This window comes from Rhyacophila brunnea, unplaced genomic scaffold (genome assembly GCF_057557595.1).
Source record: "Rhyacophila brunnea isolate RB1 unplaced genomic scaffold, BYU_Rbru_1.0 scaffold_10, whole genome shotgun sequence".
Taxonomy (NCBI): Eukaryota; Metazoa; Arthropoda; class Insecta; order Trichoptera; family Rhyacophilidae; genus Rhyacophila; species Rhyacophila brunnea.
In genome coordinates this window covers 12572766-12591493 of record NW_028232752.1, presented here as the reverse complement: position 1 = coordinate 12591493, position 18728 = coordinate 12572766, and the positions used below count along the sequence as shown (strand labels likewise).

The 18728-nt window shown below is 31.8% G+C and overlaps 2 protein-coding genes across 9 annotated transcripts in view; one reads left to right on the top strand and one right to left on the bottom strand.

Moving 5' to 3' along the window:
- LOC147078894 (uncharacterized) overlaps positions 1 to 18728 on the bottom strand; it is a 177994-nt gene that overhangs the window by 12433 nt on the left and 146833 nt on the right. Inside the window, exons 8-9 of one of the 2 annotated variants that reach the window (XM_085951164.1) lie at positions 18250 to 18297; positions 2281 to 2420 (exon numbers count right to left, since the gene is read on the bottom strand). In XM_085951164.1, the coding sequence (XP_085807290.1) occupies positions 2281 to 2420; positions 18250 to 18297 (188 nt within the window). The remainder of the gene's footprint in view (positions 1 to 2280; positions 2421 to 18249; positions 18298 to 18728) is intronic. The other variant, XM_085951172.1, reaches the window with a different exon arrangement.
- LOC147078896 (uncharacterized) overlaps positions 6042 to 18728 on the top strand; it is a 43876-nt gene continuing 31189 nt past the window's right edge. For 4 of the 7 annotated variants that reach the window (XM_085951225.1, XM_085951210.1, XM_085951201.1 and 1 more), the window contains exon 1: positions 6042 to 6166. The gene's annotated coding sequence lies outside the window, so the exon portion shown is untranslated. Of the gene's footprint in view, positions 6167 to 14301; positions 14452 to 18728 lie in introns of those variants that run through there. The other 3 variants (XM_085951217.1, XM_085951234.1, XM_085951190.1) reach the window with 3 other exon arrangements.

Here is an 18728-nt window from a genome sequence, read left to right as displayed (position 1 = left end):
ACTATTTTGACAGCAAATTTTTTCCACTGCAGAGAACTGCAAGTTTTTAAATAAGGTTTCATTCACACAAAAAAAACATAAAGAATAATACAGTTGGATGCTGAAAGGCAACAACATGCAATTAAGGGTTAACACAAGGGGAATAAAAATTCGCATAATAAATATACTGTTTTCACTAAATTCGGACAACATTTAAAAATATGAAATTCACATCGGAAATGGATGGTTTCACAAATGATAGCCAAAATTGTGAAATGGTAGATTCTGTCTATGGAAATAAATAGTTCTCACTTGTCAATAGATAATTGTAATATTCAAAAATGAATAAGTAGGTGTTTTGACGGTAAATATATGTTGCTCTTCTTTGCGGTAAAAGAATATTTTAAGATGAGTATTCCTAATAGTATTGTTAAAAAGCCGACCAATATTAACTTGGTTAAATCGTTACTGTTCTGGCAGAAGACACTAATTCGAAAAAATGACATATTGAGTTAGTTATATCAAAATGTTCCTTATTTCAAACTTTACCGTCTGGAAACCTTCTTAATAAATAAACAGTCTTTATTTTAAAGTCATCCTTTTTACGATTACTTAATAAACTCACATGATAGACCATTTCAAACATTTTAACAACTTCAAAGTCAAATTACTCAAAACTAGTATTCTCTAGTTAGTGTGTTCTGCCAGAACAGAGACGAAATATTGTTTCGCTTTGTGAATTACCTCCTTTTTCTATGTGACTAGTAGTCAAAACTAAGTTTACTTATATTTTTTAAATGTGGTACGTCACTTTTGTTTGGTATTATTTAGTTTATGTGAAAACTATTTTCTAAATGTTTGAATATTTTTTGTTGATGTGAATTTCGTGATAATAGTATTGTTAACAGAAAATCAACAATTCAATATTTTAAATGCATTCTTATTACAATATTATTTATAAATAGATAGTTAAGTGATAGTTGGCATAAACATGAAGGATATGATGAGATTTTTAGTGGAATTAAAGGCACAATAGAAAAACAATTGAGTAATAAAACACAATAATACCTATGACACCCACTAATATGACAATCATTACATATTACAAATTCCATTTCCTCTTTTTGTTATGGTACTATTTCTGTACTTTTTGTTTATTGCTTATTTCTGATAAAATAAAACCACAGACAATACTAACCAAAACATGTAGGTAAGTACATTTAAAAGTAGAGGAAATAGAATTCATTGAAAATTATTCATACAGGAAGTCATCGACTTTCATACATAATTGGTTCCTGAAAATGTGTGAATGTATGAAAGTAGAGCAACGTAAAAAAAACATCAAAGTGTATCATCATCATCCAAAATCTCCAACAGCTCCCTCCACCTGTCCCTATTTAGTGTGGCCGCTTTCCAATTTGGTACCCCCAGAATACGGCAGTCACTGGCGGCTCCATCCAACCAGCGAATCTTTGGCCTCCCTCTTCTTCTACGTCCTATTGGATTGCTGGACATCACTCTCTTTGCCGGTTCATTGTCATTCATACGGTGCACATGACCTAGCCATCGCAGTCTCCCAATCTTAATTGATTGAACTGCGCTGCAATCTTCGTACAGCCCGTAGAGCTTAGCATTATATCTTCTCCTCCAATTGGTGCCATCCCTGATCGGTCCATATATACGGCGGAGAATTTTTCTTTCAAAGATGAACAGGGCACATCAAAGTGTATACAGTGAGAAAATATATCCATTTGTAGCATCTTTATCTGCACTGGCAACTTCTCTGGTGAATTTAATATTATGTAAAAAATACCTCAGTTTACATTTGTCGAACCAGCTTGTACTCGCTTGAAATTCCATGTTAGAACCGTCTTTTAATTGACTCTTCCAATCTTCATGCGAATTAAGAGCCGTAGCTAATAATTGAAAAACTCAGAGGGGCATCTTTTCAATGTTGACCATCAATCCATCATGACAAAGATCTTTACATTTCATCCATCATTATGGCGTGTCTTTTGGAAACAATCTTTGAAGATATATTTTCACAATTTTGAACATATACTTTATTTTAATCATGTTTTACAAAATTGAACATATCGTAGACCAGCTTAGGTTATACAACCAGCTGATTGAAGTAATAGATTCGCCGCTTTCAGAACGCCTAATTATTTCCATATTTGTCTCGAGCGTATAATTTCTTTTTGTTTCTATCAACAAAGATCGCCTGTATTATTAAATTCACAAGAGCTGTCAAAACAAATCAAAACAACATAAACATCAAATATAGAAATATTTATTTACTTTTTGGAATGTTCCAAGAAGGCGAGTGGTTGTGTTCCCCGCTGCAGTCATAGCTTCGCGGGTGTGGCCAACAGATGGCAGCTTCGTGCTGACGACACGGTGAGCGCCGATATTTCCCAGTGTGTACACATTTGACTCTCCTGGAAAGAGAAAGATGTAATTATTAGCAAACGTATTATTCCATGACATTTCACATTGTGAGAGACGTCTACTAACCAATGAACTATAAAGATTTTCAACTGATCCTAAAATCCTAGATTATACTTAGCTATGTTATTTTAGTGTTGATGGTGACTATTAAAAAAAGTAATTTTCAGAGGCTTTCGTAGTTTTTTGACATTTTATGTTGTATTTATTACCATTACAAGTTCTATTTTAGTGTTAATTTTATTTACTGTTATTTCTTGACGGAAAGACAATAATTGAATGAAAAACAAATACCATCTTCGTTGATAAATTCGCAGGAGGTTATATTAACAGGATTTTTAAAAGGAATTGTTGTTAACCAATGCACTGGATAGCATGCAATTATATTTGCCCAGCCGTGAGATCGATCCTTCGACTAACTCAGCTATCGTGAGTATATAGTTATGATAATAATTATTAATAACCCAAAAATGTTTTCATACATTTCCCTAACTAAATGGTTGAATTGCGTTTCAGTTACTACTTACGGACACGTTGGTTGCTAAGGAAATCAATACTTATCGGATGTCATTTCAATTTTTCTATGAAAAGTGACTACTGGACCTGTAGTGACGCACATATTCAGAAGTCAAATGTAACAACACTTTTTTTTAATTGCATACGTAGGTACTTATACAAAAAAATATAGTACACGAGCAAAAGAATACTTACAAAAAAGCTTCATTAGAGCTTTTTTGACATTGACTTTTATGTCTGAACCCGGCCCTGTTTTTCGAGATTGACTTTCAGAACAGGCATATTTCTTGCCATCATATTCATACAGTAAAAATTCATCTCTATAGATAGAAGGTTTCTTCAATACTTTGTAACAATAGCATTTTAATTAACGTTGTGTAGTTAAATATTTTTATTTTTAGTAAGTATCTGTTTCACATTAGAAACAATTACATGATCGATTTTATCTTATGACAGTATCACAATACTAGACTTAAATTAGAAAGACAGAAAACAAGAAACTTAAAAAAGAAGTATTTTCATTCATCTAAATATCTTTACTCCTTATACCAGAGCTCATTCATTTTAACTCATTCACAATACTAGAGAATGAAAGAAACACTTTTGTCACTCTACTATCCATTGATTTTATTGTTTTATATTCACCAATACAATACTATCTAATAGTTAGCAGCAACTTTAGCTACAACTATATTATTTTATAACTATATTGTTACATTAATTTTTAAGGATTAGGCTAATTTTAATAACATTGTAACTATATCCATAAAGGATTTTTCATTATATAATTCAATAAAGACAATATTATATATTTTAAAATTTATATAAGGGGAATAAGACAAACAAAAGCATATTAAATATTTTTTAAAGACAGTAACGAAGGCAGGTACTATAAAATACAAAATATGATTACCAAAATAGAAACAAAAATGAATTAACCAGGGGGTCTATTCTATACACAAGTTAGCTATCAATGGTAGTTTATCATATTTATGTATCAAGCTATTATAATTGTTACAACAAGTTAGCCGTCAAAACTGTATATCAGTTAACACAGCCAAAAGAGAGGCTGTTTAGACGGTTAACTTATTGTATCCATTGACTGCCTCGATACATGAATATGATAAACAACCGTCGATAGCCGCCTTGTGTATGGAATAGCTTCACAGAGGTGCAAGAAATCGAAAACGTGACATAATAAATTATTACCTACCTATACATTAAAAAACCTTAAACCAATTTTCATTTATAGATAATTTCGCAACCTTAATTAATGATTGTCAAAACATTAAAATCTTGTCTAAGCTGTTTAGCCACGATGAAAAAACTATTTTTTAACAATAAACATAATACAGTAAAAAAAAAAAAAGACACTAGTGACAATGTGTCTTCAACTAGGTATCAACAGGACAACAGGTAGGTATCTAATTCTTAAAAATTGTTCTTGGGATATTTATTTATAGCAAACACTAGAACGATTGTGTTCTGAAATTTCAGTTTTCTGTCCCAACGGTAATGGAAAATAACATTCTTTTAAGAAAATGAAAAAAAAAATCGATTTGCACAGCCAAGACCCAATGTGAAACTTTGCAAATCTAAACAAATCAAATCGGCTGGCAGAATAAACATGTTTTCGAAATTTCGTGACGACCACGTGAGAAACGAAAAACGAATGTTTGAACAAACGTTTTTGTTTATTTTTTTCCGCAAATTTCTGTGCAAAATGTACAAATGCACCATGATAGTACTTTTAATGACATCTCATGTTGATTTATGAAACTATTGAGTTTATCGTATGTATTGAATTTTTAATTGTTTCTCGTAAATAAGATAATACCTATAGTGTTTGTAAAAGAATGTGAGGGCATGGACCTAATAGGTTGAACAAGTGGCTGACATCCATTTCTCGTAACAAACCTATATTCTGTGGAGGTCCATATCATAAAAATGATCCTAGGGATCGAACATGGTGATGTGATGTGTAACTGTGCACGCACCACGAAGTATAAAATATATATAATTAATTACTAATTAGACATTGATAAAAAATAATAACGCGTTTTATTTACTAGATGTATTTTTTCGTTACAGCCCGAGGGGCATACCCATGCATACTCAAAAGTAACCATAGATAAGGGCGAAGATATGCAGAAAGAAATGATAGATTTTCTCAAAATTTAAAAAATGTCTAAAGAAATCTCAAAAAATATGTTATAATAATTGATACTCAACATTGTTTCTAATACAAGAGCAAAGATCGAAGAAGGAATTCGTGTTATACAGTTGATAAAATAAGTAATAAAATTAAAAATGAATGCAGGTAAAATTTTTTTCACAATTTTCGTTAAGTTTTTTTATTTTTATTTATAAGGCATAAAAGACCAACATTATTGATTTTCAAACAAGTCTGGTATAATAAATTACCTATTCTAGTTTTATTAAGAGAATGTACATAATTTGAAAACATCTCATGCATATACACACTAGAAAAAATCATCTCGTAGAAAAAAAAATACGACACGCGACGGGACTTGAACCTGTAACTGCTGGATTCGCGCCAGTATGCTTTTTCAATTAAGCTACGGGAATCTTAATGAATCACGACAATTTTATGTAGTAGTTGTTACATGAAATGCTTATAGAATTTAGAAATAGTTTATTAATTTATTAAATCAGTTTACGGTGTCGAAATACGCTAGATTTAACGCCATATACCAGATGCGGATTTTACAAGCTAGATACGTCCTATTAAAAATGTTAGATCTGTCAATAAAAAAACGCTAAGTTGGCAACGCTGCATATTATTCTGATGATTGATTTTTCATGAATCATGATAAACGAATGTTGAGTGTTGATAACCCCCCTCTTAAAATGACATCGAGATATGAGTTGCACCTGCCTTCATGTATGAAGGTAATTTTATTAAAATAATAACAAAATGTAAACAAAACACGATTGCCAACAGCGCCCCCCTTTTTTAAACCGAGAGAGGTGTGTATTGAAATCTTACAACTACGACTACAATATCTCCGACAAGATGTGACTATAGGCGTATTCAAAATGAATTACCTCATAGGCAGTTTTGTACCTATACCTACATACATTCCCGAGACGAGACTACCTCAGTTTCATTTGGTGCGAGCGAACGATATAACCTCGAAAAATAGCGCCGTGTGTTTACAAGTAAATATTTGTACAACGAATTTGTACAAATAACTCAACGGTATGTGAAAAGCAACCATTTAACATATTAATAGTATTGAATATTGCATCTAGTTGGATTCCAATCAGAATATTAATGTAAACTAAACACGCCTACATTCAAAGTAATGAATGATCTACATTATTTCCATTAATTTGTTGTCGAAAGACTTGACCCAATCAAATATACATTATTATTAAATATAATTATACTTAGTAAATTCTGTATCAATTATTGAAGCAAATATTATAAATAAGCCCTATACGGTTATACCCAGCAAATGAGGAAAACATTGAAATTTTCAATAAATAAAATAGTGTATAGGTATATTGTAATCTATCTACAATCTACTTACAAAGATCAGCATTTTACTAATTGTATAAAATAAAATACTGTTATTTTATGAGAACTGTAGTAGGTACTTACATATTATTTTATTAACTACGCATGACAAGAAAATCAACATTAGGTATGTAATACTGAATACATTGCAAATAAATTATTAATGTACATATTAATAAATGTTGTAGCAGGCATGTCCAACGCGTAGATCGCTATAGAAATTGAATTGTGAAAATATAAAATACGTGTACGTTCAGTTGTAATACCAATAATATGATTTTATTCATATTTTCATTTCCAATCAAGCTCACTTGAAAGTCGCTTTCAAATTAACTGTTAGAAAGCCCGCGTGATATCGTCGGATTACTTGTATCGTATTGCATCACTAATGGTGTGCCGCAGGAGTGAGAGAAAGAAACAATGTAAACCTCCGCGCTTTAAACTGACGTGTAATTTTTTCTACCGTCGCGCAGCGGGCTCTTTGTCAGGTATGAAATTATTTTGACGATGAGTTCATTGACTACCCAAAATAAAACCAAAAATTATCATTTTTTCGACGAATGAGAAATTGAATAGTTCTATGATAAAAAGCAAGGGCTGTTTTTTTTGAATTTGTAATGCCTCAATGTTCAATGAGAGGTGATAGGCTACTGCCAGTTTTGAAACGGAATATTAGATCATAGCCTAGGTACTTGTAGTTGGACATGTCTGTACCATAACGTATTAAGTACCTATACAAATTTAGTACCTACTTGGATTTTATCTACAGTTTTCCCGATAAAATATCTAGTATGCATGATAATAATATTGTATCTATCTAGGTACCTAGAATATAGTTATAGTTAAAAGTATCTAAACGACATATTATGTATGTATAGTGAAAGAATTTATTTCATAAATTTAATGGCACTTGAGTTTTAATGGAAAAATATTTGAATGTGGAATACAATATATAAATAGGTCCACATTACACCGAAGTTACTATATGATCGAACTACTAAAGATCAGACTGAACGACTCCCGAAATCTAATATTTAAAATGATTGACATTATTATATATTAATTACTTATACCTCATGTAATTAGTGGCAAAATTTGGTACTTACTAAAAATATATTTTAAGTTAACCTTGACAAAAAATTTTTTTGAAAATTCGTGAAACAAATAGTGCAGCAGGGAACTCAGAAAATAATGGGAACTGGAATATTTAACGGGTAAGGAGAAGCAGGCAACCGATCTCGAGTAAGGAATAATACGGGATAGATTTAAACACGTGTCAAGAATACGTCATACGTCGAATACTGACAACTGCTCTAGGTTTATGCATTGACGCTCATTTAATATTTGTGTATTACACACACTATTGCACGTCTATAATGCGTGGTTAATTTCCGTAGGACACTCACGCATTCAAAACACTGCATCAAAATTTAGTGTATTGTTATCATGGGCCCCACATTGTGAAGCGGGCCCCCAGGCTAGGATCTTTGGCGGGCCCCCCTACTTATCGTTAAGGATAAAGGCAGTGTGACGCTCTACAGTAGCGTTTTCCAAATGGTGAACGCAGTAAAATTAATGACTATGTTTAGTGTTTTATTGTATATTTTGATACATTCATTTGAATTATGGAGATGTCGAGTATTGATGAACAATTAAAATTTGTGTCGTATAACCATATAATTTTAAACAATAATATAAGTGAAGGAAAATAGCGCCGCAGGCGACTTTTTTTACTATTAAAGCAAATTGGTTGTGTGTTTATCTCACTTTTCTGGTCGACTCGCCTCGCCGGGCCCCTCCTGAGCCCGGGCCCCCAGGCTAGAGCCCTGTCAGCCCCCCCCTTGTGGGGGCGATGATTGTTATATTATAGCCTATCGGAATTCTATTTATTATCTGTTATGTGTAGTGCAAATTGATTAACTCTTCCATTTGTACGCAGTATTGCAATGGTATCAAGTCGAATCCATGAATTTTTTGTCGAGGAACCCTAGTTCTGAAATATATGAAAACAGTCGTAATGTCTGAAATATACGAATGATTCATAAATCTATTTATAAAAAAAACTTCAGTTATACCTGACCATCAAGCATTATCAAGCATTTACTCGAATATTTGCTGCATGAAATGCCAACGAGTAGGTATATAGGTATTAATTAATAATACATTATTATATTGTTTGAGGGTAAACAATTGTTTCTTTCCCAATTCTGTGATTTCGGGGAGTCATTCTGTTTGCAACTGAGATAATCGGTTTTGAAATAAAACACAGTTTTCAAAATACTCTTGCTTAGAAGTTAATTGGTGTACTTATCTTTTTTTTATTTCTTTTACATTATTTATGTATGATTAAGTTTTTGATATTGTATTATATTCAATGTTTTGAATAAGTAATTTTACTTAGAGTTAAAAATGATTTAACTTTTTAACTTAGTCTTAAATTCATAAGAACCTTTACTCTGCAACGACAAAATTATTAAATGTCACTGTCATGTACTTAGGTTGTATGGATACTATCCGTGGCTTTATCCAACTGACTTTCTCTTAGGCATGCTTACATACTGCAGTCTGCAATTTAGAAGAAATCTTTATTTAGCTACGTATTTTTTTCGACTTATACGAGGTATAAATGAGAACTCTGCCATTCTGGGCAGTGTTGACCTGTGTGCCCCTGATAACTATCTTAGAAATAGAGACCATCAGTTGTTTATTCTCCCAAGGTGCAGAACCAACCTGCCACTGGTAATGTCAATTGGGAGGGCGATAACTATGTTCAACGAAATTGCTTCGGGTGTTCATATATTCCGCCTACGTGAGAACGAGTTTAGGTGGACGCTGTTTTATAAATTCTTAAAATAGGGTCTGCTTAACTCATCCGGTGTACTTCCTTGTACCTATCTCATTTATCTACTGATCTATCTCTTTTTTATGTAATACTGTTATATTTATATAGCTTTGTTTCTAAATATCATGTTGTGAACGTCTTAAACTTATAATTTGTAATGTCCACAATATGTTAAATAAATAAATAGATTGAAAAATTGAAATAATATATTCATCAGGATAATGGAACATGCCCTGTTTTAAAATTTAAATTTATATAATATTGAATACGATGTCCCATGTTAAATCTTCTAATAGCCAATAGTGAGAAATAAATAGTATTGGTTATATAAGGAAAACTACAAAATGTCCATTCGCCTAATTATTCACCTCGACAAGAACACTAAAATAAAAATCCGCATGTGAGGAATTTCCATCGTTATACGTAGGAGTGCATTATTTATTGGTACATAAAACTAAGGAGATGGATATTCCTGTAAACAACAATTAAAACGTTAATCATGATTCATACAATCACGATATATGCAAGCGGATAATGTAGCTTACATCCTTGTTGTGTGATTTTATCTCAGGTTTCAGTTACAAATGGACGTATGCAGTTTGCATATAATCATATCATTACCAATGTCTGAGAAATGAGTCGAATTTCCATTACTTAAGCTACTTAAGGCTTGTTCATACGGGCTTAGTACTTTTGTTAATCAGCGAGTAGTCAATACTAAAGTCTGTTCAGATTAGTGGCAAGTGATTGCTACTAGATTACTACTAGAATAGATAGGTACTATACGTTTTAGTAACTGAAAGGTAAAACAGTAAATAAGTGAGTGGCAGTCAAGATAAACAGAGTACACCATAAAGTAAAAATTAATAAATTAGCGAGAGAAAAGAAATGTATCAAAAGGAGAAAATACACTAGGAGTTTGTTTATTTTTTATGGAGTGGAGATTTACAAATCCAAAGGCACTCATGGTTTAAAATTTAAATACTTCGACACAAATTTTATAGTTGAATCTGCAGCTCGAATTCGTAACTATCGACTCGTGTGGTCGACAACCGTGTGGGATGACAAGTTAGTATCGCCCGTTTCATGCCGTATACGATAATACGTATTTTTGAAGCCACTCGCTACGGACTATTTTAATTCGCGAGTGACCAGTTGGCAACATCGCCAAAACCGAGAAAATCGGTGTCTATAGTACGGAGATGAAACGTCAAAAATGAAATGTCAAACGAAATCATTATTTTTGTTGGTTATGTTTGTGTATAATTCCTACAATATTCGATTGATTTAGTATAATATGATATAGATATATGTACGTAGAATATAACCTTACATAAATGCGAAACCATATAATATTATTACACTGTAAAACAAGATTTAACAAAATAAACACAGTGTCTTCAATAACATTTATTTGTATGTAGGTATTTATTCATTACAAACCATTATAAAACATTAACATAATTAATTGAACTCAAGATAACAGAGTATTAAGTAACATTGTGAATAGGTAATATAATAATTCGGCATCTTTATTGTTTATAAATTGGTAATTGCCGTGTTCTTTCCGTCAGCGAACTCATTCATTTTGACGTTTTGATTTTCAAGGTCACTGTCACATACGAAACGAAATATCAAAATAAACATGGACATCGGGAGATAGGTACCTACATGAATTCACGTCCTTCGCCGTGCAAAAGAAAGGAGAGGTTTCAATTAAGTGATCTTAATTGAAATCAGGTAAGGTTATGTCCGTCTCAACATTATACCTACCTACGACTTTTTAATTCTCCATGGATATAATAGTATAAACGTCATAATGTGTCAATATATATCATAGGTACATCTTCTATGTCTTTGATTAATTTTAAGCTATACAACCATATTCATTTTTTCGCATTGTAAACTCTTCACGCTTATAGATAGTAACATTAAACTTAGGTACGATAATATACCTATATGGCGTGAGAATTTGTAAAATATATCTCACAAGCTCTTTGTTTAACCGGAAATTACGTATTAATAGTGCATCACTGAGTAAAAAAGCATTTTCAGATAAGTTAGCATGATTATTTGATCTGTTTCGCGGATGATTACGTGATCCTAAAACTGAAGCAAAAGTAACTATTTCTGGGATTGACATCTTTTAAAATAATTGGGTGAACGATACAAATATATAGCAGTGCTTTGGCGAAATATAAAATAATAATATGTAATTATTCTCGCGGGTAAAGATAAGATAATAATATCCGATCGCAGCTAGTCTCTCATTTTTGACAGTTCTAAACTAAACTACCTACGTATCGGAGCGAGACATCAAAGCGAGAGAGAGAGAGAGTGACTCAAGTCGTATGGCCGTCTCTGGTCACGAGTACCCTTTGGTATGGGCAATAATGTCGACACAGATTATGACTAATTCAGGTAGTGATAAGTTTCGACATGCCTTATTTCGATAACCTACGTCACTTTCGCGAATAACGACTCGCAAGTTCTAACATAGAGCCCTTGAGCTACAACGAAACGACATTTTTGCGATAACACTAATGAGCAATGACACTAAAGATAACGTGTTCATTGTCTGCGAGTTATTTGTGAATTTAATGAAGGGTGGTGGGGGCCGCTACTCAAACGAAAAATTAGAATAAAATGGATCGATCGACTAAATGGATTTAGTAAATTTGTCTGTTCACACAATGTTTAGTTAATAAATTACTCGACACTCGATTAAAATACTAGCATAATCTGAACTGGGCTTAATAATTAGCACTGAGCCCGTGTAAACAAATGTTCCTAGTGAGTTGGCACAGTAATACAATATCATGTTTATTACAGTGCAATGTTATTGGATCGTAAATTTCAAGAAGCAGTTTGATTGTTTCAGAGTACCTATTCAATACAATACAAATAAACCAGTTCCAATGCTCATTGTAATGGATAATGATATTAATTCATTATGCACCAACTGCATCTCAGCAACGGTTATGAAGGTATTTTGAGAATGTTCCAATATGAATTTTATTAAAAATATAATATCTTGAAATATTGACATTGTGGGATTTAAGTACAACTAACTCGTGAAAAAGATCACTGACACGATTGACTTTTAGTTTAATTAAAGGCATTGAAATATTGCGAAATAGAAAACAAATCCAAATAGGAAATTTCATAAATAATTAATTGTACGTGGGTTTGATGAAATCGATATTGAAAATATACCACATAATATGAAACAACATAGGTGAAATATATATTGGGGATATATTTCTTACACTTTCTGCCACTTTTGCAAAAGGGACGAACCATCAAATTAGTGGGCCGAAACAGACAGATGCAACGAAAATCTTCAAAACAAATTACATGCTTACATTTACTGAGAATTAGAACATTTATTTTTATAAAATCTACTCTTATACAGAAGTGGTTATCGGTACGTAGTAGTCTGAGGTGATGTTTGGATGTCCCCTTATGATTAAAAAAAAACTAAGATGTTGGTATTTTCTAACTAAATGATCGCATCGTCCGGTTCACGGAAAACCGCCACTGCTTTCAAACGTTGTAATGATCGTATTCGTTCTTTTTTTGCCGCCCCTTAACAACGCATGGCATGTCTACCTCAACAGGACGTAATTGGAGGTAGCTACACCTCATGGTAAAGGTAAATGTTACCACGATTTAATTAAATCGATCTTGGTTTTCCAGATTGCGATTTTTCTGCTCTATTTATAAAAACCAACTTTAGAAGAGGAAACGCCCAGTTTATAAATACGTACATAGTCAATTCTTTTGGTGACGAATTAGCTTGTTATGTGGTTGTAATTGACAAAAAGTCATCGACCATCGGAAATAAAACTAGTTGTGTCGATAATCGATGATTCGGACATGATGCAATCGTCTGCGACTGCCCACAGACACGAAACGAGCCCTGACTTCATTATTCAACATTCAATGGCTGCCAATATCACCAACATAAATAATTTTTATCATCTACCTACAATTAAGATTATGGCCATATACAAAATACCTGCTACTGCTGCCAACGTAAAAATTCTTAAGTGACTCTTGACAAAAACCGGAAATGTCAATAATTTAAAAAAAGAATCCTTTGAATTCGTGACGTGAGTCATAATAATTTGATTTAGGTTACAGTATAATAATTAACATAGTATTATTTCTATTAGAAGGCCAATCTTATAGTTTAATACACCCATTAAAAAAAAAACAAAAATAATAAGTAGGTACCTGGTCTTACCTTACGTAAGACCAAGAAGTTAGAAGAATAACTCTGGTAACATTTACTTATTATGTCATTATCTGATTATGACGTGATACCCAACCTTTTTTGTTTGGCGGAACCCTTGAGACTTTTTAGCTTCAATAATGGGCCATACCTAAAATAAAATTTGATATAAATAAAAAGGATTTCAAGTTATACACATGTATATTTATATAAAAATCAATGTTTTTTAAAATAAATATACTCAAAAAAAATTAAAACGATATATAGTCAAAAATCTAAACGTCAAAAAAATGAAAACTTAATATTAATAATTTAGTTGCTAGGACCCCAGACCCCTATCAACCAATAATAGTGTTTTACTTTAAACAGATTTCTTCCAAAATAACTTTTCATACAAACAGAATTAACTGAAAATGAATTCAATTCTACTTAAAGATGGCTAAAAGTAGTAAACGAATGCATTGACATCGTGTTCTGATATATTCTAAAAGTTTCAAATGTCTAGACTCTAGCTAGTCAGGAAGTTAGTTAACAATCGATTGCAAGATTTGTACTGAATAAACAACCACCGGACAAATAAGAATACAATCTAATGAAAACGTTGTAAAAGTGTTGAAAGATCAAAAAATAAATGTGACAGATTTTTGACTTTTGCTATTTTCGCGGACGCCGTAAATAAAAATTGCGATGGCGGGAATCATTATTCTTTAACATTGACCGTTGTCGATGGTATTTACTTATTCAGTACTTTCTAAATTAAGTAGACACCTGCATTTTTGTTTAAAACTCAAACGTGAACTATTACTCGACGTGCGTGTGTAAAGTGTATCAAAACCGTTACCGTTATATCATTCTATTATTGGAAAATAAACCTGTATTGCACAGGTAGGTACTTAATCAGTCAATTACATTTTACTTTATATATTATTGATTGGGATGCAACGGTGTTCTGTTATATACTTACATAACATACTGCAACTTGTAACATAGTCATTTCAATTCGACGTAGTTTTTTTTTTTTTTAAACATTAGTAATAATAAATACTAGATTCTCTACCTACTCCTGTAAAACGTGAATGAAATAAATTCGGTAACTGAATAATTAGTAATCGATCAAATAATCTGCTTATAAATTGCATATTTTATTACCATTGGTGTAATTATATTGTGATCTCACCGAGAATGGATCTATTATTTGGGATTAAAGCCCCAGATATAACGGAACATCTTCTAAAAGATACAACATTATTATTTGTTGACACCTTCATTAGCAATCTATTAAATAAGGAGGCACATAACAATTCCAACGCTTGTCTTAAAAATAGGTGTCCTACACATAGAACGTCTACCCCAGAATATTATAATATAAAATACAATTTTAGGGAATGTATATAAATGGATATTTGTTGCTTTCTTGATGAGGTTATAAGTAGGTTTAAATCTTGAATATAAAGAAATATGGAATATATGTAGAACACGACGTGTTAAAAATATGTTATTTTCAATATTTACGTCAGTCTCATAATAATTTATACATTGAGGTTTGACACGTAAAAAACGCCCATTCAATATTTGGTATCAATGTATTTTGTGTTTCTATCGTTTTATGGCCTGACCGTCTTAAAGTAAGTAGTCATAAGTAAACAAAATATGGTTTCAAAGCTTTGGTCCATGGCTACTGGCTTTCACATGTCTAGCGTTTTATTCTGTTCTGAGAAAATATTGTGGATGTGAAGAATCTCTTCACAAAGTTTTGTTTATCCGCATTGTTTTAGATTTATTTTTTGTATCTTATAAATCATTAAATTCATTTATTTTTGTGCCTTTCTCTCCCATGGCATTTTTTATTAAATTACGTCTTTCAGTAAACTCAGTCAAAGCTCACTTGGAAGCGTGTTTATCTCAATCTTGGGCATCTGCTCATTTTCAGGCGTAAAAAACTGGTGATGCTTCACATCCAAACGTAGGGCCTCGTGATACGCTCGATTAAGACCGGGTGTTGTGCGGAGCGGTTTGGTTTAGGTTTAGAGGGTCTATGTTTGTGTTGTCCTGAGCATTAGGTGTCCATTAGTAATCGATGTAATAAGGAAGCACAGAAAAAAATCCAACGCTTGTTACAAAAAAGGTGTCCTATATATGGAACGTCTACCCTATATTAGAACGTATGTTCTTTATTTAGTATGTATTTTACGTAATATCGCGATCAATTATTATTAATAGTTTACCGTTGTTAATATTCACAATATTTCGTATTAGAAACAATGATGAAATTATTATTCTTTTATCGAAATACATACTACGTCATTACTGAAAAATATGTAAATAGGTGAATATGGCGACAAAAACTGCGTGGAGGTTTTTGATAATCATAAAATTTTGGCAAAACAAGGTTACCTACTGTAACGACAAGCGAATTCAACAAAAAAAAATGCAAACACTATTCGACGCATTAAAGTGGCGAAATAAAAAAGAATCAAAATGTAATCATGTTTATAATAATATATAAAACATTACAAAAAGCCGATGACTGAAAATATACACATCTCTTGAGCTCCGCAGGACATACGTAAACTTGATAAAAACCAGATGTGATACAAGTAGCATAGCGTGAGAACTAAGATGTATAAGTATAAATATAAACACTAAGTATTACATTGTGCATCTAGCTAAACTGCATATTATTAAGTGGGTAGAAAAGCACATGGTTTTAGACTTTTAACATCTGACAAAAACTCTATCGTACGTATGTATGAACTATAAACAATGTTTTAGTAAATTTTACACATTAAATAATATTATGTTATGTATGCACGCATATTATTTCATTGTATTGTTAACTCACGTTTCAATAAACATTGATAGCAAAATGTATTTTAACAGACTCACGTTAAATTCCATACAGAACAATATAACAATCTTATCGTCAGACCTACTTTATGAAACAAACAAACAATCGAGGTAAAATGTTAGTCGAGTGATATCATCAACACAACAGATAATCTTACAAGTAACAGGCAACACAGTTTGAAATATCGCATGAGATTAATAATATCGTAATATAATATATAAAAAAACCGTTAATTCAAAGTATTAGTAAATCAGAAAACATCCCTAAATAAGATTCCATCACAACAGAACATTGGTAATAATTATTTTTTTTTTAAACCACCACCTATGAATAAAAATGACCCAAAAATTCACAAATGAAAACACAAGATTAGATGTTAAAAGTTAAATAATACCTATGATCATTGACGTGGGAACCTACGCACAAGAGTAGGTAGTTTTTTAACCACTTCAAAACCAATGTCGTATACCCGAAACCACAGTTAATTAATTTTCCTGGTTTCTGCGTAAGTGTATATGTATAGCTATATTTTAAAGATATACCTAGCTATATAATAATTGCGAAAAAATAAGTAATACGACAAAATGGTTGAAAAAAAAACACATTTTTGTGTTTTCTTAAAGATACATTTTTGAATAGGTTTTACTTATCAAATAAGATACTTTTTAAAATTATTTATTTTTATAAAACAAGCATTTTAAGCAGTGTTGCCAACTGTCGGGGTACGAAAGCAAGCTATTTGTCAGGAAAAAACGCTAGATTTTGTGAAAATAAAATTTCAATACAATTTTTGTCTATCGAAAAAAAAGTCCAAAAAAATCACACTACATTTTCCCAGAAACTAATTTCAAATTTGAAAAAAACTAAATAATTAATCTAACAACCTATGATAAGTAATAATAAGGTAATACCAGAGAGTGGAATCCCCGATAATCGTCGTGATACCTTTATATCACTATAACGCCAAGAATGCTCCTATTGTTTCATTATGTTGTTTTATTTCTCAAATGCCGACCTACCTTCATTAAATATCTGAATAAATAAACTAAATATCTAGCTTATTTTCAGCACATTAAAAGCTGTTAAAAAACGATAATAAAAACGCCATAAGCTAGATGCCTATCGAAAAATGCTAGATCTGTCAAGAAAAACGCAAAGTTTAACTGCTGTATCGAGATTTTTAATAGTGCATTTCAATGTTTTTATAATATTTATGATAGTTAGATACAAAGTAAACTGTCTGAAAAAAAGAAATAATTAATGAACAACACTTATTACTGTACAGTCAGTCGAATACACAAAGCGAGTAGATACTTAAAGATACAATAACATAACTCCCCTCACACCTAACATAATGCCTTGACCACATTCGATTTAAAAAATAATATTTATATAAAACATAAAACAATATATTATTAAACAAAACACAATGCGTATCTTCCACTCCCCCAGGGTGCTAGCGTAATCAAAAAGCGATTGTGATATTATATACACCAGAAAATGTGACTGAAAAGCAAAACACCACACTAATCATAAAATCAATAACTCCATTATTAATCCTTTAATTGTACACATTATGGTATTATTCAACTAAAAGTTACACTAATATGATGTTTTATAAAGAGGGTAGTGCATGTATGAGTAGGTCATTATGAAAACTTATTGTAACTACACTGACTTATAAAATTTACATGACCAACAACTACATTGATTACCCTATTATAAATATGATTAAATTCAATATGAAACGATAATTAAAATGGGTTTACTGTTTTTAATGATGGGTGGGTCGTATATTTAAATATTTATTTGGCTCCTGCATTTCTTCTGCTTACCGAACCTGGTGTAACGTACTCCACCTTCCTCGGCTGATCCCGTACAACCTTAGCATGCAAACAATGTTATAATAAATAATACATATAAATATGAATTCATAAATTTATTATAAAAATAATAAGTAAAGATATATGGAAGCATATAAGTACATAATATAAGTAGGTACATCATGGCCCCCACAAAGAGGGGGCTGACAGGGTTCTAGCCTGGGGGCCCGGCGTGGCGGGTTGACCAGATAAGTGAGATAAACACATCACAAATTTGCTTTAAGACGACACATCAGTTGAGACACGGTCTAAAAAGATCGTGGCTGGGCGATGCGCGGATTGCAGGTCGCGGGTGCAAATGACGCATGCCGAACGAAATATAATTTGTCATATAAATCCAACATGCGTCCATTTAATGTTCTGTTTGTTAACAATAATAATATATTCATTGACATGTTTTCTTTTTCAAGTAAATGGGTAACGTTTTTAGT